At 44.3% G+C, this 27,713-nt stretch overlaps 1 protein-coding gene across 2 annotated transcripts; it reads left to right on the top strand.

The window, feature by feature from the left end:
* Positions 1-101: 101 nt before the first annotated feature.
* Positions 102-27,053, top strand: limk1 (LIM domain kinase 1). 2 transcript variants are annotated; one of them, XM_062960518.1, is made up of 16 exons: positions 102-278; positions 7,496-7,592; positions 16,977-17,115; positions 18,631-18,740; positions 19,147-19,338; positions 19,608-19,713; positions 19,949-20,115; positions 20,310-20,493; positions 20,595-20,681; positions 21,128-21,259; positions 21,456-21,515; positions 22,171-22,236; positions 22,498-22,645; positions 22,771-22,826; positions 22,988-23,145; positions 23,937-27,053. In XM_062960518.1, exons 1-16 carry the CDS (start codon positions 221-223, stop codon positions 24,097-24,099), a joined length of 1,923 nt encoding a protein of 640 aa, XP_062816588.1. In that variant the 5' UTR covers positions 102-220; the 3' UTR covers positions 24,100-27,053. The 2 variants fall into 2 exon arrangements, with proteins under 2 accessions (XP_062816588.1, XP_062816589.1); XM_062960519.1 differs by lacking the exons at positions 102-278; positions 7,496-7,592 and adding an exon at positions 9,792-10,023.
* The last annotated feature ends 660 nt before the right edge of the window (positions 27,054-27,713 follow it).

The raw sequence follows: 27,713 nt of genomic DNA, 5'->3' as shown, positions 1-27,713 counted from the left end.
AGAGGAAGGTCCTGGTGGTGGTGGTGGTGATGGTGAGGGTTTCCTTCCCCTCCCTCCCTCCCTGGCTCCTCTTAGGCCCCTCCTCCTCCTCCTCCCCCTCCCCTTTTCCCAGGGCTTCCTCTCAGTCGGCCCTGGGCTTCGGAGGAAGAGGAAGAAGAGGAGGAGGAGGAAGGGAAAAGGCACCCCCGCTAATCCGAGCGCCGCGTCGGAGGCCGGCTGCATGCGGTTGATGCTCCTGTGCTGCACCTGGAGCCAGGAGCCCATGGGCGAGGACGAAGGTGGGTCGTGCAGAGGGGGTCCCAGGGGTCCCCTTGCCAGCCTGACCTTGAGAAAGGAAGCCCCCCCCCCGATCTCTCTCCGCCCCGCCTCTTGCGGCAAGGCACGCATTCACACGTGCACACGGCAGACCCCCTCTTGGCTGGCCGGGGCGCATGCGCACTTCCAGGGGGGACAGTAGGTGGGGGGCGACCTTCACCTCCCTCCTCTCCTCTTCTTTCTTCCTCCCTCTTCGCCTCTTTCCCCCTTTCCATCTTCCTCCTCATCTCTTTCTCTATCTCCTCCTTCCCTTCTTTCCCCTTCCCTCCTTCTCCTCCTCTTTCCATCTTTTTCCTCATCTCTTTCTCTCCCTCTGTCATCTCCTCCTTCCCTTCTTTTCCTCCTTCTCCTCTTCTTCCTCCTCTTTCCCCCTTCCACCCTGCCATACAATCCACATTTTTCAAACCAGCTAATCCACATTATCAACTGAATTATATGAGTCCACACTGCCATATAATCCAGATTGTTCCAAGCAGATAATCTGGGTGTTATATTTCAGTGTAGTCCCCCTCCTTTTCCTCCTCCTTTCCCCCCTCTTTCTCCTCCTTCCCTTCTTCTCTATCTCCTCTTCTTCCCCATCTTCCTCCTCCTCTCCTCCTTCCCTTCTTTCTCACTCCCTTCTTCTCCTATTCCTCCTTTTCTTCCCTGCCTTCCTCCTCCTTTTCCTCTCCTTCCTCCTCCTCTTTTTCCCTTTCCACCTTTCTCATAGTCACCCACCTTTTCTTCCTCTTTTCCCCACTTTCTCCTCCTTCCCTTCTTTCCTGTTCCCTTCTTCTTTCTCTCTTCTTTCCCATCTTCCTCCTCCTCTTTTTCCCTTTCCACTTTTCTCCTAAATGCCTTCTTCCTCCTTGTCCCCTTCTCCTTGACTTTTTCTCACTCCCTTCTTCTCCTATTCCTCCTTTTCTTCCCTGCCTTCCTCCTCCTTTTCCTCTCCTTCCTCCTCCTCTTTTTCCCTTTCCACCTTTCTCATAGTCACCCACCTTTTCTTCCTCTTTTCCCCACTTTCTCCTCCTTCCCTTCTTTCCTGTTCCCTTCTTCTTTCTCTCTTCTTTCCCATCTTCCTCCTCCTCTTTTTCCCTTTCCACTTTTCTCCTAAATGCCTTCTTCCTCCTTGTCCCCTTCTCCTTGACTTTTTTCTCACTCCCTTCTTCTCCTATTCCTCCTTTTCTTCCCTGCCTTCCTCCTCCTTTTCCTCTCCTTCCTCCTCCTCTTTTTCCCTTTCCACCTTTCTCATAGTCACCCACCTTTTCTTCCTCTTTTCCCCACTTTCTCCTCCTTCCCTTCTTTCTTGTTCCCTTCTTCTTTCTCTCTTCTTTCCCATCTTCCTCCTCCTCTTTTTCCCTTTCCACTTTTCTCCTAAATGCCTTCTTCCTCCTTGTCCCCTTCTCCTTGACTTTTTTCTCACTCCCTTCTTCTCCTATTCCTCCTTTTCTTCCCTGCCTTCCTCCTTTTTCCTCTCCCTCCTCCTCCTCTTTTTCCCTTTCCACCTTTCTCCTCATCCCCTCTTCTTCTCCCCCTCTGTCTCCTCCTTCCCTTCTTTCTCCTCTTCTTCTTCCTTTTCTTTTTCTCTTTCCACCTCTTTCTTAGTCCCTTCCACACAGCCATATAACCCAGAATATCAAGGCAGATCATCCACAACATCTGCTTTGAACTGGGTTATCTGAGTCCACACTGCCATGTAATCCAGTTCTTCTCCCCTCTTTCTCCTTCTCTTCTTTCTCATTCCTTTCTTCTCTCTTTACTCTTCCTTTTCCTCCCTGTTCTTCCCCATCTTCCTCCTCTTTCGTCTTCCCTTGTGCTGAAAGGTCGGTGGTTCAAATCCAGGGAGCGAGGTGAGCTCCCATCCGTCAGCTCCAGCTTTCCATGTGGGGACATGAGAGAAGCCTCCCACAGGATGGAAAAACATCCAGGCGTCCCCAGGGCAACATCCTTGCAGACGGCCAATTCTCTCACACCAGAATCAACTTGGATGCAGCCTGTGATTGCATTGGCCTTTTGTGCTGCTACATCACACTCTTAGCTTATGCTCAGTTTGAGGTCTGCCAAGACTTTTGAGATCCCTTTAGAATGGAGGATTATCCATATTAATTTTTATATATATATATATATATATATATATATATATATATACATTAATAATATTAAATTAATTTAATTTAATAATAATAATAATAAATCAATATATTAATTAATATTAACTAGCAAGATACTCCAGCAGTGACATTTGGTTATGGAAGTGTGCTGGAAGTGTGCTTTTACATAAGCATGCCAAGAGACAATTAGGAGACAATTATAAATGTTGGAAAAGCTCCATTGTGTAGTGACTGAAACAGCTATGTTAACCAATGTAATGTAATGTAAACTTTTATTATGCTCAATGACCAGCTCATATCAAGGGCACCCTATGTTAACCAATATAAAAGATACTCCATCAATGACAATATATAATATTAATATACACTATTAATAAGGTAATAGTATATATTAATAATATTTAGCTGGTTTGAGGCCCCTTTGGGGAGATAAAGCATGGTATAAATATTAATACAGTAGAGTCTCACTTATCCAAAATAAACGGGTCAGCAGAACATTGGATAAGCGAATATGTTGGATGATAATGAGGGATTAAGGAAAAGCCTATTACACAGCAATTAGGTTATGATTTTACAAATTAAGCACCAAAACATGTTTAACAACAAATTTGACAGAAAAAGTAGTTCAATACGCAGTAATGCTATGAAGTAATTACTGTATTTACAAATTTAGCACCAAAATATCACGATGTATTAAAAACATTGACTACAAAAATGCGTTGGATAATCCAGAACGTTGGATAAGTGAGACTCTACTTTATATATAAATTAATATTAACTAGCAAGATACTCCAGCAGTGACATTTGGTTATGGAAGTGTGCTGGGCCCATAACCAATGCCATTGCTGGAGTATCTTTTACATAAGCATGCCAGGAGACAATTATAAACGTTAGAAAGGCTCCATTGTGTAATGACTGAAACAGCTATGTTAACCAATGTAAAAGGTACTCCAGGAATGATAATATATATTAATATTATTAATAGTATATATTAATAATATTTAGCTGGTTTGAGACCTCTTTGGGGATATAAAGCATGGTATAAATATTAATAATTGTAATAATATTTATATAATATATTAGTAATATATTATTATTAATATTATTATTATACAGGAGCAGCCTCCCATTCGCCCACTGGGCATCTGTGCTGGGCGCTGTCCAAGGTGCTGCCGGCTTCCCTTCTGGTTGGCATTGCAATGCCCTCACTTCACCTTATAGCTCCTTTCCAGCATTTCTGAAATGACCATTATACTGGCATAAGGCATTTTATTTATGTATTCATCTACATTATATGCCCCCCTTTCACCTCCAGATTGGGACCCAAGGTGGTTTCCAAGCTCAGCCTTGGTTTGTGGGGTCAAACATCTCCTTATCTTCTTCTCCGATATATTTTAATTGATCTAACGGAGGAAAGGTCCCTTAGTATATACTTGAGTATAAACCAACCTGAATATAAGCCAAGGCACCTAATTTTACCACAAAAAAACTGGGAAAACATTGATTCCAGTATAAGCCGAGAGTTGTAAATTTCAGAAATAAAAATAGATACCAATAAAATTACATCAATTGAGGCATCAGTAGGTTAAATTTTTTTGAATATTTACATAAAGCTCAGATTTAAGATTAGACTGTCCAACTCTGATCAAATCATTATTCTCATCTTCTTCAATGTCAATGTGCTTATGTATCCTTTTAATAACAATAGAGTAAAATAATACATGTAATAATAAATAAATAAATACAGGAAAATAAGGTTAGGTAAAGGTTTTCCCCTGACATTAAGTTCAGTCGTGACCGACTCTGGGGGTTGGTGCTCATCTCCATTTCTAAGCCGAAGAGCCAGCATTGTCCGTAGACACCTCCAAGGTCGTATGGCCATTGGCATGACTGCATGGAGTGCCGTTACCTTCCCGCCGGAGCGGTACCTATTGATTTACTCACATTTGCATGTTTTCAAACTGCTAGGTTGGCAGGAGCTGGGGCTAACAGAGGGCACTCATTCCGCTCCCGGGATTTGAACCTGGGACCTTTTGGTCCGTAAGTTCAGCAGCTCAGCACTTTAACGCACTGTGCCACCAGGAAAATAATACAAGTAAAAATAAATAGAGTACAATAATAAATGCAATAATAATAATAATAATATCAGAGTGAAATAATAAATGTATTAATAATAATAAAACTTGAGTAAAATAAATGTAATAGTAGCAACAATAATAAATAATAAATGCAATAATACCAATAATAATAGAGAAAAAAATAAATGTACTATATATTCTCGAGTATAAGCTGACCCAAATATAAACCAACCAGGACTCTCACCCGAGTATAAGCCAAGGGAGGCTTTTTCAGTCTTAAAAAAGGGGCTGGAAAACTAGGCTTATACTCGAATATATACAGTATGTGACCTGGCGGTGCCTGTGTGATTTGAAAAAGGCATTGTTTGTTTTGGGAAGTTTGGTACTATCTCTGGATGCAGGGTGAACTACAACTCCCGCGTTGGTGGGCCATTCCTCACCCAAACCCCTCCAATATGTTATATTGGTCACCAAAGTTTCTGTGTGCCAAATTTTGTCCAGATCTGTCATCCTGTTGTGTTCAGTGCTTTCTGGACAAGGGTGAACTACAACTCCCCGATTCCAAGATCAATCTCCCCCAAATCCTGCTTGTATGGATTGTTGGCCATGTTGTGTCTGCGTGCCAAGTTTGGTACAGATTCGACATCGGCTTGGTTCAGTGCTCTCTGGATAAAGGTGAACTACAACTCCCAAAATCAATGTCAATTTTCAAAAATCCCAGCAGTATGTTTACTTGGTTATGGGGCTTCTCTGTGCCAAGTTTGGTCCTAGGCCATTGTCGGTGGGTTTCACAGATTCTCTGGATGCAGGTGAACTATAACACCCATAAATCAAGGTCAATGTCCACCAAACTTCTCCAGTATGTTCTGTTAGGCATGGGGGTTCTGTGTGCCAAGTTTAGTCCAGATTTGTCATTCGTGGGGGTCGCAGTGGCCTATGAAAGTAGGATCCAAGTTTGTGGCAGCTACAAAAATGAAGTTTTCAGAGTGGGACAACTAATTTCAAAGTAAGGACCGCACAATCAAACAGGAAATAACATTTTCAAGCCAGGAACAGAAACTTTTTAGTGAAACGACAGACAAAGCTTGTTATATAAATTGGAAAATCAATGAGTGGACAGAAGTCCTTGGAAAAGGAGTGGAGGGCATCAATGGTCACTCAACCCGAGGCCATTCCGGCTTCTGGGCACCATTGACCAACTGGCATTGCGCTCATGCGCTAAATGGGAGGAAGGAACAATTGCTTTAATTTGAAGATGGCTACGGGTTTGGGTTTTAGTCTGAACCCCTACGGAGACATTCTTCCAATGGAGTCCCCCTGGGGAGATGGGAGCGGGATATAAAAATAAAGTATTATTATTATTATTGTATGGTTGGTCTTCTTCTGGAAAGAGATCATTTCAATGGAGAGTCCATGCAGAGACTCTCCATTGAAGACCCAATGTTGGATTTTTCTCAATGACAAAAGGCCATCCCTATGACAGAGATGTCAGAATAACAAGAAGAGAAAGAAAAGGGATTTTGTGACCAGAATAACAGGATCCCTAATAATATCCAAGGGATCCTAGAAAGTTAATCGACCAGAAGTAAGAAGACATACACAGATACACACACAAATATATATACACATATATACACAGATTATATATATACACAGATATATACACACACACATACACACACACAGATTCACATAAAGATATACATAAATATAAATTGATACAGAGATATACATACACATATATACATACACAGATATATATAAATATATACAGATACAGAGATATACATACACAGATATACATAAATATATGCAGATACAGAGATATACATACACATATATACATAAACATACAGGTATACACATATAGACATATATCCATGTACACATACACAAAGATATGATATACCTACACATATATACATCCACAGATCTACATATGCATATATACATACACAGATATACATACACAGATAGACATAGAAATATAGCTATACAGATATACACAGATATATCCATGTACAGATACAAAAAGATATGATACAAACATATATCTACTTACCCAGATATACATAAACATACAGGTATACAGATATACACAATATCCATGTACACATGATACATACATAGATATACCTACACATAGATACATCCACAGATATACATATGCATAGATACATATACAGATAGACATACACAGATAGACATAAACACATATCTACATACACATAGATACATATACAAATATACATACACATATATACATAGATAGACATAGAAATACAGCTATACAAATATGCACATATATCCATGTACAGATACACAAAGATATGATACGGACACATACCAACAAACACATAGATATACATACACAGATAGATATATACACATACACATATGCATATATACATACACATATAGACATAGAAATACAGCTATACAGATATGCGCATATATCCATGTACAGATACACAAAGATATGATACAAACACATATCTATATACACATAGATATACATACACAGATAGATATATACACATACACATATGCATATATATACATACACAGATAGACATAAACATACAGATATACACATATACACATATATCCATGTACACATACACATGTACAAATACAAACACATACACATAGATTAGATACATATACGAATATGCATACACATACACAGATACACAAATGTATAATAATAATAATAATAATCCAAAAATACATCACACAGTCCTAGACACTTGGGAAGTGTTCGACTTGTGGTTTTGTGATGCGAAATCCAGCATATCTGTCTTGTTTGCTGTGTCATAATAAAATAATAATAATAATAATAATAATAATAATACAGTACTTGGTCGTCTTCTGGAAGGTTAACCTTCCTATACAGACTTGGCATTGATGGTTCTCATTTGGAAATTATGCTTGTTCAGTGGAGATAAAGCGTACCTGCTTGGTGCTACCTGTCCCGTATTTACATTTTCCATCCTTTTCCTCCCGCAGGAAGCGACCTGCCGATATGCGCCAGCTGCAGCCACAGCATCTATGACGGCCAGTACTTGCAGGCCTTGAATGCCGACTGGCATGCGGACTGCTTCCGGTAGGTTGTTTTCCAAAGCCTTTTCCCTTCTCGGCCTCCCTCCCTCCCTCCCTCAGCCTGTTCTCCATCTGGTCCTCTCCTTCCCTGGCTCCAGATGTGGCTCTCACGCCCCCACGCTCAGTAGATTGGGCTCAAGGGACCGTCCGGAGGGACGCAAGCCCCGTTGCCTGCGATAACATCCGCCTCCTATTAAGCCTGTTTGGAGTGTCCGGGCGGAAGTGGTGCTTGGAACTTGGCATCGTTGTTGTGTGTCTTCCGGTCGTTTGTGGTGACCCTTTTTTAGGGTTTTCTTGACAAGATGTGAACCAACTCTAGGTCTGTTGAGGTACCAACTCTGTAGCGAATGGGTTCCTCACTTGATGGCCCATTGGGATCCAAACTGTATGGGATGCCATCTCTATGCCCTATGGGCTACCAACTGTATGGTGTATTGAATACAGTCTATGACCTATGGGATACTAGCTGTATGGGATGCCATCTCTATGCCCTATGAGGTATCTGTCAGGGTGAGATTTAAAAAACAATCAGCTCTGCAGCACCCTGATTTATTGGCGATCCTATGACCCTTACCAATTCCTCCTCGGTCAGACTGCTTGCTTGTCCGGAGAAGCATTACCCACAAACGACACCTCACAGTCGTTAATAAGCTGCAGGCAGCGGTTCAAAGATTTATTCTATATATACCAAGATATTTACAAGTTACAAAGTCCATAGCTAGAAGCAGACATGCTTCTCTTCTTGCCGTTCAGCAGATCACACACACACAGACTACTGAAAACAGCACATTCCACAGTCCGGAGGAAGAACATCCTGGGGTTGTTGTATGTCTTTCAGGCTGTGTGGCCATGTTCCAGAAGCCCGAAAGACATACAACAACCCTGTGATCCCAGTCATGAAAGCCTTCGACAACACGAAGAAGGTCCTCTCAGGCCGGAAGTCATGGCCCATAGGTTACAGCAGGCTATCAATCAAACTGGCCTGTTGTTAACTGTTTCGTTGCTGGAACACACAGTTGTAAACAACAAAAAACACTTGATTCAACATTTTATACTTACACAAAAATACTCCAACAGTATTAACTGTATGGCTTATTGAGTACAGTCTGTGGCCTATGGAATCCCAACTGTATGGCCTATTGAGTACAGTCTATGGGATCCCAACTGTATGGGATGCCATCTCTATGCCCTATGCGGCACCAACTGTATGGTGTATTGAGTACAGTCTATGACCTATGGGATCCCAACTGTATGGGATGCCATCTCTATGCCCTATGGGGTACCAATTGTATGATCTATTAGGTACCGACTCACTGGCTTATAGGATATTAACTGTGTGGCCTATTAAGTCCCAACTGTTTGGGATACCATCTCTATGGCCTATTGCATCCTAACCGTATGGCCTATTGGGTACCAGTCTATGGCTTACGGGATATATATATATACACACACACACACACACACATAAAATATATATCTATGGCTATAATAACAACAACAACAGCAACAACAACAAGAAGTACAGTAGTATTACCTGCATCTTCTTGTGGATCGAGCTGGGATACAACATCATTAAAACAAGAAATAAATCACTTTTAAAAGACATGTGGATCCCCACATATGGCCTATTGGGTACCATTCTATGGCTACGGGATACCAACTGTGTGGATTGTGGGATACCATTCTATGGCAATAATACTAATAGTAGTAGTAGTAGTAGTATAAGGGAGCTGAACTTGCGGACCGAAAGGTTCCAGGTTCAAATCTGGGGAGCGAAGTGAGCGCCCGCTGTTAGCTCCAGCTTCCAACCTAGCAGTTCTAAAACATGCCAATGTGAGTAGATCAATAGGTACCACTCCGGTGGGAAAGTAACGGCGTTCCATGCAGTCATGCTGGCCACATGACCTTGGAGGTGTCTACGGACAACGCCGGCTCTTCGGCCTATAAATGGAGATGAGCACCAACCCCCAGAGTCGGTCACGACTGGACTTAACGTCAGGGGAAACCTTTACCTTTTATGAAAGCACCAACTCTCTGACTTGTTGAGTTACCAACACTGGGACCTATTGAGGTTCCAAATCATTGGCCAGCTGGGCTTATTGGGGTGTGGACACTCTGCTCCTGTCGGCCACGTGTTCATGCGCCGCTGGTTTCAAGCCGCTCTGGCTGTGTGCCTCCGCCCGCAGAGGAAGTTCTGTCCCATTATGATTACAGCGCGGCTTCCTGTCTGGTGCGCTGGAGGAAGGGGGGAGGAATGTAGCCTTGGGCTCGGCTAAAATAAGCTGGAGTTGCAGAGCTGTGGACTGTTTCTCCAGTGGACTGTTGGGATCTCGGCTTCAAGGGTTGTACATTCGGGGCCACTGTTGGCCAACAAGCGTGGCAAGGATGCTGGCGGCTGTGCTCAAGGGCAGCCGTTTCCTGACGGCCGGAGCCAAGTAAGTCCCCATCGTCTGTGTGTCTCTCGGACTGGAAAAGCTGGAAAATCACTGGTTTGCCAGATATGGCCTTAGGGCCACTCTTGTGCAAGACGGATCAATGCCTTGATGCGATCGAATGGGCCCGTTTTCCCTCTCGGGTTGTTCCCAGAAGCCTCTCTGATTTGGCTTTGGAGGGGAAAATAATCCCAGATACAGTAGTCTCACTTATCCAACATTCGCTTATCCAACGTTCTGGATTATCCAACGCAGCCTGTCTTTTAGTAGTCAATGTTTTCAATACATTGCAATGTTTTGGTGCTAAATTCGTAAGTACAGTAATTACTACATAGTGTTACCACACATTGAACTGGTTTTTCTATAAAATTTGTTGTAAAACATGATGTTTTGGTAATATTGATAATATTATAATGTATAATGATATCATATTGATAATACAGTAGAGTCTCACTTATCCAACACTCACTTATCCAATGTTCTGGATTATCCAACACATTTTTGTAGTCAATGTTTTCAATGCATTGTGATATTTTGGTGCAAAATTCGTAAATACAGTAATTACTACATAGTGTTACCAGACATTGAACTGGTTTTTCTATCAAATTTGTTGTAAAACATGATGTTTTGGTAATACAGTAGAGTCTCACTTATCCAAGCTAAACGGGCCGGCAGAAGCTTGGATAAGCGAATATCTTGGATAATAAGGAGGGATTAAGGAAAAGCCTATTAAACATCAAATTAGGTTATGATTTTACAAATTAAGCACCAAAACATCATGTTATACACCAAATTTGACAGAAAAAGTAGTTCAGTACACAGTAATGTTATGTTGTAATTACTGTATTAACGCATTTAGCAACAAAATATCACGATATATTGAAAACATCGACTACAAAAATGGCTTGGATAATCCAGGAGCTTGGATAAGCGAGGCTTGGATAAGTGAGACTCTACTGTATTGATAATATTATAATGTATTATGATATAATATTGATAATAATGTAATGTAATAATATTAATTATATAGTCTATATTAAATTTAGTATTACTAATAATATTACCATATAATGATATAGTACAATATAGTAATTTCATGCTTATATTGTGCTATGCTAATAATATATTGTATGTTCATTTGATTTGTTAGCCGCTCTGAGTCCCCTTTGGGGTGAGAAGGGCCAGATATAAATTTAGTAAATAAGTAAGTAAATAAATAATGATATAGTAATTTAATGTTAGTATCGTACTATGCTAATCATATAATGTATTGTATGTAAATATAATTTGTAAGCCACTCTAAGTCCCCTTTGGGATGAGAAGGGCGGGATATAAATGTAGTAAATACGTAAATAAATAAATAATAATATAGTAATTTAATGCTAGTATCATACTATGCTAATAATATAATGTATTGTATGTAAATATAATCTATAAGCCACTCTGAGTCTACTTCAGGGTGAGAAGGACGGGATATAAATGTAGTAAATAAAATAAATAAATTGTAAAATCATAATGTAATTTGATGTTTAATAGGCTTTTCCTTAATCCCTCCTTATTATCCAACATATTCGCTTATCCAACGTTCGGCCCGTTTATGTTGGATAAGTGAGACTCGACTGTATATTAATCAATATGATGAAATTAATCAAAGAATCCAGGGACCAAACCCACTCGGCCAAACCAGGCATCCATACATACATTGACTTTTAGTTATACTGACAGATGGATATCATGAGCATTTGCTTTGATTTGTTGTTGTTGTTATGATTGTTATTAATAGGAATGAGTTCAAAGAAAGAACCCACTGGGCCTGCGAGGGTTAACAGAGTGGGCAATGTGATTGGCTGCTCCTTTCCTCCCCCCTCCCACCCACAGAGGGAAGTTCCGCAGAGGTGATGTCATGGGAGGGGGGCTTCCTCGGAGGAAGGGGCTCGGTGATGTCATCGAGGGAGGGAGGGAGGGAGGGGGGATGAGCAGGGGGCATTGTGGGAAAGGCCGATGCAGCGTGTGCCTCTGCGCACGCATCTCTCTCCACCTCTCGTGTGGGAAAAGCCATAGAGCTCCATCTCTCTCAGTGGGTTTGAGCATTGGAGCATGAGCAGGGTTCGAATCTCCCCTGAAGGCATGCTCGGCCCCAAATAATAATAATAATAATTAACCTACTGGACCTGCACGCATCATCCGAAAATACATCACACAGTCCTAGACACTTGGGAAGTGTTTGACTTGTGATTATGTGATACAAAATCCAGCATGTCTATCTTGTTTGCTGTGTCATAATAAAATAATAATATATCTGCCTAGAAGATCATGTGGCAGAGGACTCTTACAAGTCAAACAAGCAGTCAAAGAAGAAGAACATGCCCTGGCAGAATATGTAAAGCAAAGTGAAGAACCTGCTTTGATTGAAGTCAAAAATCAGAAACTCCTCAAAGCACAGCAGGCAAAAATCAGTACAAGAAAACTGCACTACAAACTAGAGCTGACAGCTGGCACAACAAAACATTGCATGGAAAGTTCCTTGACAAAATTGAAGGAAAAGCTGACAAGGAGAAGACCTGGCTCTGGCTCACGAATGGCACCCTGAAGAAGGAGACAGAAGGCCTGATCCTTGCAGCCCAGGAGCAAGCCATCAGAACAAGGCAATTAAGGCCAAGATCAAAAAATCAGCTGATGACCCAAAATGCAGACTCTTCAAGGAAACTGACGAAACCATGGGTCATATCCTCAGCTGCTGTAAGAAAATCGCACAGACAGACTACAAACAGAGGCACAACTATGTGGCCCAAATGATTCATTGGAACTCCTTATCAGCTTTTCCTTCAATTTTGTCAAGGAACTTTCCATGCAATGTTTTGTTGTGCCAGCTGTCAGCTCTAGTTTGTAGTGCGGTTTTCTTGTACTGGTTTTTTGTCTGCTGTGCTTTGAGGAGTTTTTGATTTTTGACTTCTATTATTATTTTATTATTATTATTATTATTATTATTATTATTATTATTATTATTATTATTATTATTTGCCTCTTGAGCATTGTTGGGAGTGTGGACACAATGCACAGGCATGCAGCCCCAGTGGCAGATGTCAAGCCCTACCCCTGGCAGGTGATGAATGGCAAGGATTGCATGGAAGTGTGCGTGCGTGAGTCTCTAGGCCTTTGTCATGCAGCAGAGCAGCGAGGCAAGTGAGCTGAGTCATGCCAGCCCAGGCCGCTCTCTCTTCACCCGCAGGATGGCCACTTTCCAGGGCTGCTTTTCAGTTGACCAGATGGAGGGCCCCCAAGGTGGGCTGCTTCCAGACAATGGGGAAACCCTGCTATTCCTGCCGGGAACCCCAAGACCTACAACTGGGGGAGTTGCAACGTAGGAGACCCAATCTACCATCTGTCATAGTCTCTGGGATTTCCCTGCAGGCCTGCCAGGCGTGGGTTGATTTGAATTTTTTTCATATTAAGTGCCGCAGAGATTTAGCAGCTTTGCTTACGTTGTCCTGGATTCAACTGCAGGACAGCTGCGGAAAGAGATTCCACCAAAACATTAGGAAGAATTGCCTGATGATAGGAATTGTTTGGCAGTGGAGTAAATTGCCTTCCTTGGAACAAGTGGCCATCTGTCAGGAGGGCTTGAATGACGTCTTTACACCTGGGGTTCCTTCCAACTCTATGACTCGAACAACTGAAAAGAGTTTTTACTTTCATGCCCATTGGGAGAATTGGCTGTTGACTTCTATGTCATTGAGATAGGGTTTGATCAAGGTGCTCTCCGTGGTGCTGAACTCATTTCAGGACCTTGGAGAGCTCCTTCGAAACCACAAGTTGGCTTCAAACCAATGTGGCTCGTTTCCCCAAGCTTTGTCGTGCCACCCATTTGAATCAGGAGACGTGGGGGACCGGTCATTTGACACCCGGATCGGAACCGGAGCTCGCCCAGACAAAGCGGAGGACGCCAAGCCAATTACGCCTTCGCTGGTGGTCAACCGTTTTGTCCGAAAGAGGCCGATACTTGAGAATGCCAACCTGGAAAATGACCGGGGCGGAGGACAATACCCACAAATAGGGCAGAGACGTATTTTATACAGAAAGGAACTGCTTTCGATTTCAGATTCGGAGGTGTCTCAGGGTTCTGCTGCTGTGCCGAGTGGGTGGATTCGCCAAATAACTGGCCAAAGTTGTAGCCAAGGCCAATACTGTAGTTTTTCATTGCAGGTCTTCACCTCTTGCTCTGGATTTGGTCTCCATGGATAGATGGCTAGATTGATAGATAGGTAGATAGATGGATAGATGCAGAGATGGATAGATAAAAGTTGAAAGGATGGACAAGTGGATCAGTAGATACATGGATGGATAAATATGTGGGTGGATAAACAGATAGATGAATGGATGGATAGATCGAGATTGAATAGATGGAATAATTGATAAATAGATAGGTAGATCATAGATATATGGATGGATAGGTGGATGGATAAACTGATGGGTGGGTGGGTTGGCGGATAGATAGATAGATAGATAGATAGATAGATAGATAGATAGATAGATGAATAGATTGAAAGAATGGATAGGTGGATCATAGATACATGTATGGATAGGTGGATGGATAAACAGATAAATGAATGGATGGATAGATGCGCAGATGGATGGATGGATGAATAAAAGTTGAATAGATGGATAGGTGGATCATAGATACATGGATGGATAGGTGGGTGGATAAACAGCTAGATAAATGAATGGATGGATAGATGCGCAGATGGATGGATGGATGGATAGAAGTTGAATAGATGGATAGGTGGATCATAGATACATGGATGGATGGGTGGGTGGATAAACAGATAGATAGATAGATGAATGGATAGATAGATGTGCAGATGGATGGATGGATGGAAGTTGGATAGGTGGATCATAGATTCAAGGATGGATGGATACATGGATGGATGGATAGATGGATGGATGCATAGATGGATAGATTGAGGTTGAAGATGGATGAATGAATTGGTGGATCAATAGATACATGGATGGAAGGATGGATGCATGAATAGATAGATAGATGGATAGATAGAGAGAGATATCTTGAAAAGGTATCTTAAAGTGGTGGTCTTGAAAGTCATGGGGGCTATAGTGTTTAACTCGAGTTGGAATGTTGTCAGTGAAATGGTTTTTTAAACAGTCAAAGGAAAGGACACAAGACCTTGGAGGATTCCTTGAAGGCTCTTCAAAACCCAGAGTGGCTTCCTTGCCCCTCCAACATGAGAACGACTCTTTGCGGTGGGTTGGAATCCATTGGGGAGGTGTCGTGGAGATTTCTTGTTGCCACTGCAGTGGGTGTTTCCAAGATCTATCCTCCTTATCTTGGTTTCCTCGAAGTAAAGCAACTTGTGTGGGGAAACATCATTGCCCCATGGCCCGTGTCAGAACTGAGACGTGACAGCATGCAGTGTGGGAAGTGGGCTTCGTAAGAGGTCCTCAGACCAAGACGGGAAGTGAATCTGTCACGCTATTCCTCCCCGTGGGCCATCTCGTGGCTTCTTCCTCTTCTGCGAAAGGTTGTGCAAAGGACTCGCCTTTGTGACTTAAAATGAAGTTGCGCTTCACCAGGAGGTCTGTTTGGAAAGAAATCCAGAGAAAGAGTAATCGAAGCTTGGGGTTGGAAGGGACCCCGAAGGTCATCTAGTCCAACCCTTCTAGTTGAAAGAATACCACCCAACAATATAGTCTATTCTTTTATCAAAGTGTGCACCTATCGATGCAGTTTGGCCCAATGATATAGAATATTGGGAGTTGTAGTTTGACAAGGTCTTCAGCCACCCGTGGGTCCATCCATCTCCACTGTGGAATGGATGCACCTCGACACTGCCAGAGCTCAATGTTATGGACTCCTGTGAGTTGTAGTTTCCCAAGGTCTTACTCCGTCTCTGCCTAAGCGTGCAGACTACAACTCCCAATTGCATTAACTCTGAAGTATTTCTCTACCCATGGAAGGCTGAAGACCTTGGGAAACTACAACACCTTCTTGGTGCCTCGTTAAACTATAACTCCCAAGACTCCATAGCAGTTAAACTTTTCCTTCTACCATGGAATATCCTTAGTTTTTAGTTATACAGTGTTCCCTCACTTATCGCTGGGGTTAGGTTCCAGGACCACCCGCAATAAGTGAAAATCCGCAAAGTAGGGACACTTTAATATTTATACATTATTTTAGTAATTACACACTATTTTAGGTTTTTATCAACCAATTGGGTGTTGATAAATTACCTCCTTCTCCTCCCGTTGCCACTTGGGCTCCTCCCATTGCTGCTTGGGCTCCCGTTGCCACTTGGGCTCCCTTTGGCTTCTCCTTCCTTAGGCTGTAAATTGTAATTTTTATGATTTATAATAGTCTTTTAGAGTTTATTGAAAAACCACGAAGCAGCGAATCCGTGAAAAGTGAACTGCGAAGTAGTGAGGGAACACTGTATATGCATTTTCATCTATTTCCTTTACTCTCATGTTCCTTGATTGGTCTTGTCTTGGTGCTTTGCCAAACTACAAATCCCAGAAGATTTTTTGGGGGGACCCCAGAAAGTTTGGAATTAAGTCCAGAATGGGTTCTCCCATATAGCCGTCGATAAGAATAGCAGAGTCATTCTGGGAAATGGATTTGGAGCATGACTGTAAGGGGCTTTTTGAGGGCAAGGGGTTCAAAGGAAGGGGAAGGATGTTTTGAAAACTATAAATTCCCCAAATCGCCCACAAACTCATGAGCATCGTTGGCCTTTTGCCCCTTTCCTTTCTGTGCTCCGAACCTTTGAAGTTGGTGGGGATTTCCTATGACTCACTTGGGTACTTCCATGTCGAAATTTGGCTTCCTATCTGACTCTCTCCTTCCTTTCTTCCTTTTTTTCTTCCTTCCTTCCTTCCTTCCTTCCTTCCTTCCTTCCTTCCTTCCTTCCTTCCTTCCTTCCTTCCTTCCTTCTTTCTTTCCGCAGATGCAGCGAGTGCGGGACATCGCTTTCCCACCAATACTATGAGAAGGACGGCCGGCTCTACTGCAAGAAGGACTACTGGGCCCATTTTGGGGAGATGTGCCACGGATGCTCCGAACAGATCACCAAAGGGTTGGTCATGGTAAGGAAAGCGGTCCCGTTGAATAGTAGAATATACTGCCTGGGAGTCTGTTGGATGGCCCTCTGTCGGGAGGGCTTTGGTTGTGCCTTCCTGCCTGGCAGTGGCTTGGACTCGTGCCTGTAGCGGGAACAAGTGAGGGTATTTGGAGAGGCGTTTTTTTCCGCACAAGACTTGTGTTTCAATGGCGTGCCTGGGGGGCAGAAAGCGGAGATCTTAATGGGCCAGTTTGGAAACAACGGGAAGTGGGAAAAAGGAGAAGGAAGCCGAGACACAGATCTTGAGCAGATGATAGCCACCCAACCAAAGGGGAGGATTTATTCCACCGTCCTAGAGAGCTGCTGTTTTGTTTCAATTTGTAAAGAGACCTTTTCACAGTCAGGAAATAGTTGCCACAATTCGGAAAGCTCAGACCTGAAAATCCACTATGTGACTCTGGGCTGAGAGAGTGTGACTTGCCCAGCCAGAAGCATGGCCACGATAACCACGTGGGTGGTTGTGTCAACTGTTGGGGGCCTTGCGGTGATGTGGCCTTACTGCTCTTACTCGTAATAACAATAATAATAATAATAATAATAATAATACTGTGGGACTTCCGAATCCAGACTGACAAAGTTCTGGAACACAACACACCAGACATCACAGTTGTGGAAAAGAAAAAGGTCTGGATCATTGATGTCTCCATCCCAGGTGACAGTCGCATTGACGAAAAACAACAGGAAAAACTCAGCTGCAAAAGGCCACCCAACTGGGATCTGCGTGCATCATCCAAAAATACATCACACAGTCCTAAACGCTTGGGAAGTGTTCGACTTGTGATTTTGTGATACGAAATCCAGCATATCTATCTTGTTTGTTGTGTCATAAAATAATAATAATAATAGTAATAATAATAATAATAACAATAATAATAATTTGTATCACAAAATCACAAGTCGAGGACTGTGTGATGTATTTTCAGATGATGAGTGCAGATCCCAGTAGGGTGGCCTTTTGCAGTTGGCAGATCATGATTTTGTCAATGTCTATTGTTTCCAAATGCCGGCTGAGATCTTTTGGCACGGCACCCAATGTGCCGATCACCACCGGGACCACCTGCACTGGTTTCTGCCAGAGTCTTTGAAGTTCAATCTTGAGGTCCTGATAGCGGCTGAGTTTTTCCTGTTGTTTTTCGTCAATGCGACTGTCACCTGGGATGGCAACATCAATGATCCAGATTTTTTTTCTTTTCCACAACTGTGATGTCTGGTGTGTTGTGTTCCAGAACTTTGTCAGTCTGGATTCGGAAGTCCCACAGTATCTTTGCGTGCTCATTTTCCAATACTTTTGCAGGTTTGTGATCCCATCAGTTCTTTGCTGTTGGGAGGTGGTACTTGAGGCAAAAGTTTCAATGAATCATTTGGGCCACATAGTTGTGCCTCTGTTTGTAGTCTGTCTGTGTGATTTTCTTACAGCAGCTGAGGATATGATCAATTGTTTATTTATTTGTTTGTTTGTTTCCTCCCGTCTCTTTTCTAGGTGGCTGGGGAACAGAAGTACCATCCCGAATGTTTCAGCTGCCTCAATTGCAGGGTGTTCATTGGGGATGGAGATACCTATGCGCTGGTGGAGCGGTCCAAACTATACTGGTGAGTTGGAAGGAAAGTTAGGATGACTGGATGACCTTTGGGTGTCCCTGGATTATGGGCCTCCTTGGAGGATCAGTGGGAACTGGGCTGCCATCTAATTCTAGTGGATGATAGACCCTTGGAGGGTGGTGGAGGTCTGTGGGTTCCTCTTGAACTGGATGATGAGCTTCCTCATGATGATGTGAACACTCCTTCTTTTGGAGGTCTTTCAACAGAGGTTGGACGGGCATCATCCTGGAGTGCTTTGGTGGTTTTATTCCTCCATGGCAGGAGGTCCAACTAGAAGGTCCTTTCCACGATTCTGTCAGAGCAGTTGCCTCCAAAAATGATTCCGATTCCTTGCACGTCCGCATGTGTTCTATCATGGACTCGACATGACGTGTCCCCTTTCTATCCCCTGTCACAGCGGCCGCTGCTATTACCAGATGGTGGTCACTCCGGTGATGGACCAGTTGCTTCCGGAGTCTCCCGGCCCCCGCATCCCCCACACCGTCACCCTGGTGTCCATTCCGGCGTCTTCCGAGGGCAAGCGGGGCTTCTCCATCTCCATCGACCAACACAGCAGTTCGGAGCATGCCCATACCGTACGCGTCCGAGAGTAAGTATATCCGGTGGAACATTGAGGTCCTTCTGTACGGAAGATGGAAAGCAACCCAAAGCATCCACTGATATGTAGCTATAGGCATTTAATCAAGGTGTACGTGCCTAAAGAAAAGGAGAATGCAAAGACGTGTGGTTGTAGGCCAGAAATAAAGTTTGGGAGAGTTAGATCCCAAACCGACACCAGATTTTAATCTCAGCAATGAAGTTGACACCATGCTTAATGTCATCCTGATCTTTCTCGTTCCAAAACTATCCCATATTCAGGTTGGACCCGGACTGTATCAGTCCCGACATGAAGAACTCCATCCATGTTGGGGACCGCATCTTGGAGATCAACGGCACCCCGATCCGGCATGTTCCCCTCGATGAGGTGATGTTCCTTAAACAATCTTGTGTCTTGTTTTATTTTTTAGTACTCAACCTCTTTGGGCCACCTCAAATCCTTCAAGGGCTGTATGTGGCCCGTGGGCTGTATGTTGTGTAGGTCTGCTCCTCGTTTTGGACAAACCCTTCCCTCCTACCAGTGTGATATTTAACATCCTCATCTCCAAGCTCTTCTTCTTCTTCCATGGCCCCTTCTCATCCAGTCTCTCTATTCCCCACAGATCGACCTCTTAATCCAGGAGACCAGCCGGCTCCTGCAGTTGACCATTGAGCATGACCCACATGAGGTTTTGGAGAGCAGCCCTTTGTCGGAGCTGCGCAGTCCTCTCCGTTCGCCGAGTCGGACACCTTGCCCGGATCCGGCAGCCATCCGACAGCGAACCATTATGTAAGGATGTGGTTGAAACATGTTGGGTAGGGTACAAGGGAAACATCTCCAAACTCCATTCTGCTTCCAGACCTTGGACCATTTTGGTTGCCCTTTTCTGAACAACTTCTAGCTTGTCCGTCTCCTTCTTGGATTCATCTTCTGGGATCAGACGAAGGACCACTTTCTTCATGTCTTCTCCTTCTTCCTCTTAGGAGGAGTTGTAGCATCGACAAATCTCCCTGCTCCAGCACCCTGGGGTCCCCCGCCTCCCAACGGAAGGACATCGGTCGCTCCGAATCACTCCGGGTCGTCTCCCGGCATCACCGCATCTTCCGCCCCTCGGACCTCATCCACGGCGAGGTCTTGGGAAAAGGGTGCTTTGGTCAAGCCATCAAGGTACGTCCCGGTTGGTGTTCACCAACTCAACAGAACGGCCAATACCTATTCCTCTCTCTGTGTCCCTGATTCTCCTCATTCCTTCCTTCCTCCTTCTCCAGGTGACGCATCGAGAGACAGGGGAGGTCATGGTGATGAAGGAGCTCATCCGCTTTGACGAGGAGACCCAACGGACGTTCTTGAAGGAGGTGAGCCACCATGATGATGATGATGATTATTATTATTTTTATCCCACTTTTTCTCTCCACAAGGAGACTCCATCAGTTGTCCTCTTTCACCCTTCCTCACCATATCGTCTCATACTTGTATGTCTATCTTTGCTTCTTGAGGCTGAAATATGAGTTACCTTGAACTTCTAGTTCTCTTTTCTTGAAAACACACAGCTTTTGATGGACCAAGAATGAGTCCTCTCACATAGCTATCACTGTGACTAGCTGTTCTTCCCCTATATGTTTATAGAAGAGATCGTGGTAGATGACCCTGAATAGGAAGCTGGGTTTTCAGATGGCCAAAAGCAGGTTCTTTCTACCATTCTTTCACCTCTTTGAGCTTCAGATGTATTCCAGATGATGGTCTGATGCCACCATGGCTATGACTCACTGGCTAATCTTCTGTGGTGCTTGGACCTCCCCAGGTGAAGGTGATGCGTTGCCTGGAGCACCCCAATGTGCTGAGGTTCATTGGCGTTCTTTACAAAGACAAGCGGCTGAACTTCATCACCGAATACATCAAAGGGGGAACGCTTCGGGGGATCATCAAGAACATGGTGAGTATGGAGAGGACGCAAAGAATGTGCCCAAGGTCCAATCTTGTAGTGTGTCAGAGTCATGTTTCAAAGCCAAAATGGCAAGGAAGAGTCACATTACTTCATTAGCCATTCCAGTGGGGCAGTGAATCCACTGCCTTGGAAAGTATGGACAGTTGACCCTCCATATCTACAATTTTTCCATCTTTGTCTACAGGATAGCCAGTATCCTTGGACTCAGAGGGTCAGCTTCGCCAAAGACATCGCATCAGGAATGGTAAGTTTTCCAAAAATTAGACTTGAGTTGACAACTACATATTGACCATCTCTATGTACTTTGCGGGCTACATAGGGCTCATCTTGACATAGTTGAGGGCCTATATATTGACCATCTCAACATAGTTGAAGGTCTACATAGGAACCATCTCAACATAGTTGAAGCCTACATAGGAACCATCTCGACATAGTTGAAGGCCTACATAGGGACCATCTCGACATAGTTGAAGGCCTATATAGGAACCATCTCGACATAGTTGAAGGCCTACACGGGAACCATCTCAACATAGTTGAAGGCCTACATAGGAACCATCTCAATATAGTTGAAGGCCTACATAGGAACCATCTCGACATAGTTGAAGGCCTATATAGGAACCATCTCAACATAGTTGAAGACCTACACAGGAACTATCTCAATATAGTTGAAGGCCTACATAGGAACCATCTCGACATAGTTGAAGGCCTACATGGGAACCATCTCAACATAGTTGAAGGCCTACATAGGAACCATCTCAACATAGTTTAGGGCTGCCTGAGGACCATCTTCACATTGCTTGAGGGCTACATAAGGTGACTGGAACAGTTGCATTGGACCACACAACCTTCCAACCCATCTTGTCTCCTCCTTTCTCCTACTCGCTTTCCTCTCCTCCTAGGCTTACCTCCACTCTATGAACATCATCCATCGGGATCTCAACACTCACAACTGCCTTGTGCGAGAGGTACGTGGCTGGAATGTATTTGGTTTATCAACGGGCCCTTCTTTTCTCCCTAAGTTCAGTGGGTTTCTCATGGTTCTCCTCCACCATTTGATCCTCCATGATAAACCCAAGAAGTGGTCGTTGGAGGACCTAGAACCCAACTACAAGTGTGTATCCTATTGGCCTCCAGATTGGTTTGCCGACTTGCAGAATAGATCTCCTTCATGTGGGATGATTAAGTTGATTCACAAGTAATAGGGTTCCTTTCGCCTTGCTCCACAGAACAAAAGTGTCGTTGTGGCGGATTTTGGCCTCGCTCGGCTCATGGTGGACGAGAAGAACCAGCTGGCCAGTCTGAAGAAGCCGGACCGCCGGAAACGCTACACAGTGGTGGGCAACCCGTACTGGATGGCTCCAGAGATGATCAACGGTGAGCTGGGATGAATGGCGGGGCTCCGCTCTTGGGTTCTCCACAAGTCCTGTGTCCTGTGGAGAGGGTGAAGGCCACCAAGATGGCTCTTGGTGTGGACGATGGAATTCCTTTCTCTCTTCCAGGCAGGAGCTACGATGAGAAAGTTGACGTCTTCTCCTTCGGCATCATCCTGTGCGAGGCAAGTTGATTCTATGGGTTAAACTTCTTGGCTCGACGCATTCAAAGTTCCTTGGAGATTCGAATTGAAATACAGAGTGGATTCCATACATTTCACTGATCCAGAAGATGTTGGCTATCTGCTAACAGACAGATCTCTATTCATTTCATCCCTTGGCACAGATCATCGGGAGAGTGAGTGCGGACCCAGACTACCTGCCTCGCACCCTGGATTTTGGCCTCAACGTCCGGGGCTTCCTGGACCGGTACTGCCCCCCCAACTGTCCCCCCAGCTTCTTCCCCATCGCCGTCCGGTGCTGCGACTTGGATCCGGAGAAACGGTAAGTCAAGGAGGAGTCCTGGCCTTGAGTTTCAGGCCCACCTCTGATCATCCAGGGGGAGGAATCTCAGTGTGAGGCCACAAATGGGCGGCCAGGACTGGGGTGGGCGGAGTTACGAGCTCTGAGGCAGGGCTGAGCTTCTATCCCTGTGCTGGAGTGCCTGCCAAGAGACAGGGGGTGGGGCCTCTATACCCCACCCCCGTGTTCTAACAAGAGCCTCAGGGTGGTATACAGAGGCTCTTGGGAAGAGGCCCCGCCCCTAGCCCCGCCCTTTAGTCCTAAAAGGCCTCTCAGGAGAAATATAAAGGCTCAGCCCTGTTTCAGGCTCTTGGAAGGAGGCCCCGCCCCCTTCCCTAGCTCCACCCTCTCTGTCCCAACAAGTGCCTCAGGTGAGGTATAGATGCTCAGCCCTGTCCTGGGCTCTTGGGAAGGAGCCACGCCCACTCCTCTAGCACCGCCCCCTAACAGGCGCCTCAGGTGCTCAGCCCTGTCTCCGGCACTTGGGAAGAGGCCCCGCCCCTCCCCTGGCCCTGCCCCTGCCCCTTTTCCTAATAGGTGCCATCACCGCCCCCCTGGATCACTGCAGTGCCCACCGGGGGGCGGTAGCGTCTACTTTGGAAATCACTGATATATATATATTGTATGAAACTCTTATAGGGGGTTGGTTAAACCTCCGGTTCGCCAGTCAAGCTGAATTCCTGTGTTGTGAAAGGATGCAGGTCTCAAGAGTGTGTCACCGACATGACAAGTTTGGGAAGCTCTGCCCTAAATGACCTTCTCTCCCCTTGTAGGCCTTCCTTTTGCCGGCTGGAGCAGTGGCTGGAGGCGCTCCGCATGCACCTAGCCATGGCGCTGCCCCTCAGTCCGCAACTGGAGCAACTGGATCAAGCCTTCTGGGAGACCCACCGACGGGCGGACGGCGGGCTAAGCGTCCACCCAGAAGTCTCCGAATGAGAGCCTTTGGACCCCGTTCCCTCTTCCTTTCCCGCTGCCTAAGGCTCAACGGCCGGAGCAGGTCTCCGGCTCCACAGGAAGACGCTTCTGTGCCTGGCCTGCACAGGAATGGCAAAATGGGGGGTGGGCGGGGGTAGCGCCACACATTCCCAGCTTGTGTAAATAGACATCCCCTTCTTTCCGACAGAAGGAGTGCGGCGTCCTTTGGCCCCTCCAACCCAAATGCCTTTTGCACGCTTTCCCGCTGAGCACGTCCGCTTCGGCATTGAAAGGGGGCATTAGAGGAGGGGGTCTCTCTCTCACACACATTCAGGCCCCTTCCCCGCCCTGTACAGACCCTCATCCTCCAAAGTGGTGCCTTGGGTTCGCAGGGAACTCGCACACACGTTCTTTGTCGGCGTCCACATGTATGCGTGTCCGTGTGTCTGTGTGCGCGCATGGCCCTGGAAGCGTGCGTCTGTGCATCCGTCCGTCCGTCTCTCTGTGCCCATGTGTCCGAGCTTTCTGCCGTCTTTGCAGTCAGTCTCCGCTGCTTTTGGGGAGTTCATTTGAGGCTGTAATCCCTTCCCTGCACTTGGCTTCTCCTCTCCCAATGGCTCTCCTTTTCAAACTTCATTTCGATCTATAGGTACGCTGCACAGTTAACAGCACACTCATTCCACTTTAGCCAGTAGGATATGCGATTCAAAAGGACAGTCGAAGTCTCCGGCACAGAACCGTAATTTTTTATTTCTGATTCATGTTAACATTCCATTCCTTTCTTTCGTTTCAATATCATTTTCCATACTGGGCCGCCAACAGATACAGTACAGTGTTCCCTCACTACTTCGCGGCTCACTTTTCGCGGATTCGCTGTTTCGCGGTTTTTCAATAAACTCTAAAAGACTATTATAAATCATAAAAAATTACAATTTACAGCCTAAGGAAGGAAGGAAGGAGGAGCCAAAGGGAGCCCAAGTGGCAACGGGAGCCCAAGCAGCAACGGGAGGAGCCCAAGTGGCAACGGGAGGAGAAGGAGGCAATTTATTAACACACGATTGGTTGATAAAGACCTAAAATAGTGTAGAACTACTAAAATAATGTGTAAATATTAAAGTGTACCAACTTCACAACGGGAGGAGAAGGAGGCAATTTATCAACACACAATTGGTTGATAAAGACCTAAAATAGTGTAGAACTACTAAAATAATGTATAAATATTAAAGTGTCCCTACTTCACAGATTTTCACTTATTGCGGGTGGTCCTGGAACCTAACCCCAGCGATAAGTGAGGGAACACTGTACACCCAAACACTCATGTTTCCAACAAAAGGGTGGAAATTGGAAGAATACATACACACAACATACATTTAGTTGTTGCTAAATGTAGTTAAACTACCATGCACTTGAATCATATATGTTAAAAAGACAGGGAATAAAACCCAGCAGAATGATAAAAGTCCCTGTTTTGGGGGAATGAGTAGAATATCACAATACCTGGGACATTCTTAATTTAGATTAGATTAAAGTTTGCTGCTTTCTCTACACTAAAAGGCATAAACTTATTCGAGAGGCTTCAAGATTGATAAAGGGACGAGGCAAGGATGCCCACTATCTCCATTATTATTTATATTAGTATTAGAAATACTGCTAAATACCATAAGAAAAGATAAATAACTGGGACTGAAATAAGAAAAGGGAGTGATTAAAATAAGAGTTTTTGCGGATGATTTAGTGTGCACAGTAGAAGATCCAATACACAACATACAAAAATGGATTTAAAATATTGAAGAATTGGGCAAAATATGTCCAGTGCAGGTTCACCTTCACTTTCCTCTGAAGCTGAGAGAGTGTGACCCACAAAATCGGTGTCTTTAGGGACCCAAACCTTGGGCTCTTCCTAGCCCAGTATTGGGTTTAGTGCGGCAGCATCCAAGCCACACTAAACCCAACTTGTTTTCTGGATACTTCTCCATTCTGATCCAAAATTCCTGCCAATGGAACCATAGACAGAGATCCCACATTAATGCATAACAACAGTCTCCTTCAATTACGAAGTTATGAAAACTAGAGCTATTCTTTGGGAGTCCGAGGACAAAGCTTTTTGTGCTCCGTCCCCAGAGCCATTAGATGCGCCATTAATAGCCTGCAAGCCTTGGATGCTGTGCGTAGTGCTCTCATGTTGTAGTGTTTTCTGGAGTCACATCCGCGTGCCGTTTTGTCCTCAAATCTCCTCCCTGAGCTGCTCGATGTCTATATAGACAAGGAGAAAGCGGACCACTAAAAACGTGATGCAGTCGCCGGTGATATATATACAAATGGTACGTTTCCGAAAGAACGGGGAAAGCATTCGGTCTCTGTTTGATTCGACTTCTCCAAATCCCACTTCCTTCTTTCAAACCCACTTGCGAAACTTTCTGTTTTTGTTCAGAAGTTCTGCATAGCATTTATTTTTAGTGCACACTTATTTGCACATATATATTTTTTCCTGCCCTGAAGCATGGTAGTATGTTTTGCAAGGGATAGAAGTAGAACGCACAGAAGTCCTACTTCGGTTCCACGTTGGTTTGTCCTTATCCGTTCTTCTCCGAGGTGGTGCTTTTTGACTCCTTGGGGCTCCGGTGTCCCCCCCGAATCCCCTGTATCCCTTCATCCCCTTCTAGCATCACCCAAAATCCTCTGTCACCCCACATTTGGTCTTCTGCATTTGTTTGTTTCGCCCCAACTGTAACATAGCTGAAAAGAGTTTGTATTATTTTTTCACAGCGGTCGACCGCTTCTTTCTCACACTCTGCCTCAGTTCTGCTTAAGTCGGGGGGTGGGGAGAAGGGGAGCGGAAACGAAAAAATGTAATTGACACAAGACTGTGACGCACTTTCGGACCCGGAGCTGGGAGGGAGGATTTGCGGAAAACCAAGCTGTGACGTCGAATGAAATTGCGTAGAATTAATAAACAGTCCTTCCACCCTCCGAAATGCCTCTCTCCTCTTTGGCGGGGTGTATAAGGGGTGGTTTTAGTTAGCGTGGTTCCAGAATCACAAGTTTATAAAACACTAGCTGTGTCCAGTCACGTGTTGCTGTGGCTGAAGTAGAATAGCAGTGAATAGCTCAAAGCCTGGCTGTGTTCTTTCTAAGGTAAGTCATCTGCTGCGGTGGTTGGGTTGCTCGTGTGCTGCTGAAATATTTATTTATTATTTATTTATTTAGTAAATTTATATCCCGCCCTTCTCACCCCGAAGGGGGACTCAGAGCAGCTTACAAATTAAATTTACATACAATATTATATTATTAGCAAAGCACAATACTGTCAATAAATTACTATATTGTACTATATCAGTATATTGTAATATTATTATTAATATTACATGTAATATATAGTATATAGTTAACATTATTATATTGTATTATTAGTATTATATTGTATTACAAAATAATATAGGTCTTCCAAGGGTAGGGCCAGAGGCCAGCTCCGCGCATGCGCACAAAGCTGTTTTTGGATTTTGGGATTTTGAGGGACATGGACTTCAAATTGTGTTTTGGTTTTGTTGTCTAAACACAGCAGGGACGACCATGTGTTTTGTTGCCAAGTTTTGTGGTTCTGGGTTTTGTAGTTTCGCTGTTTGTATTAAGGTAGA

Source organism: Anolis carolinensis, unplaced genomic scaffold (genome assembly GCF_035594765.1).
Source record: "Anolis carolinensis isolate JA03-04 unplaced genomic scaffold, rAnoCar3.1.pri scaffold_7, whole genome shotgun sequence".
NCBI lineage: Eukaryota > Metazoa > Chordata > Lepidosauria > Squamata > Dactyloidae > Anolis > Anolis carolinensis.
The sequence above is the reverse complement of the archived record's forward strand: the minus strand, read 5'-3'. Positions and strand labels throughout refer to the sequence as shown.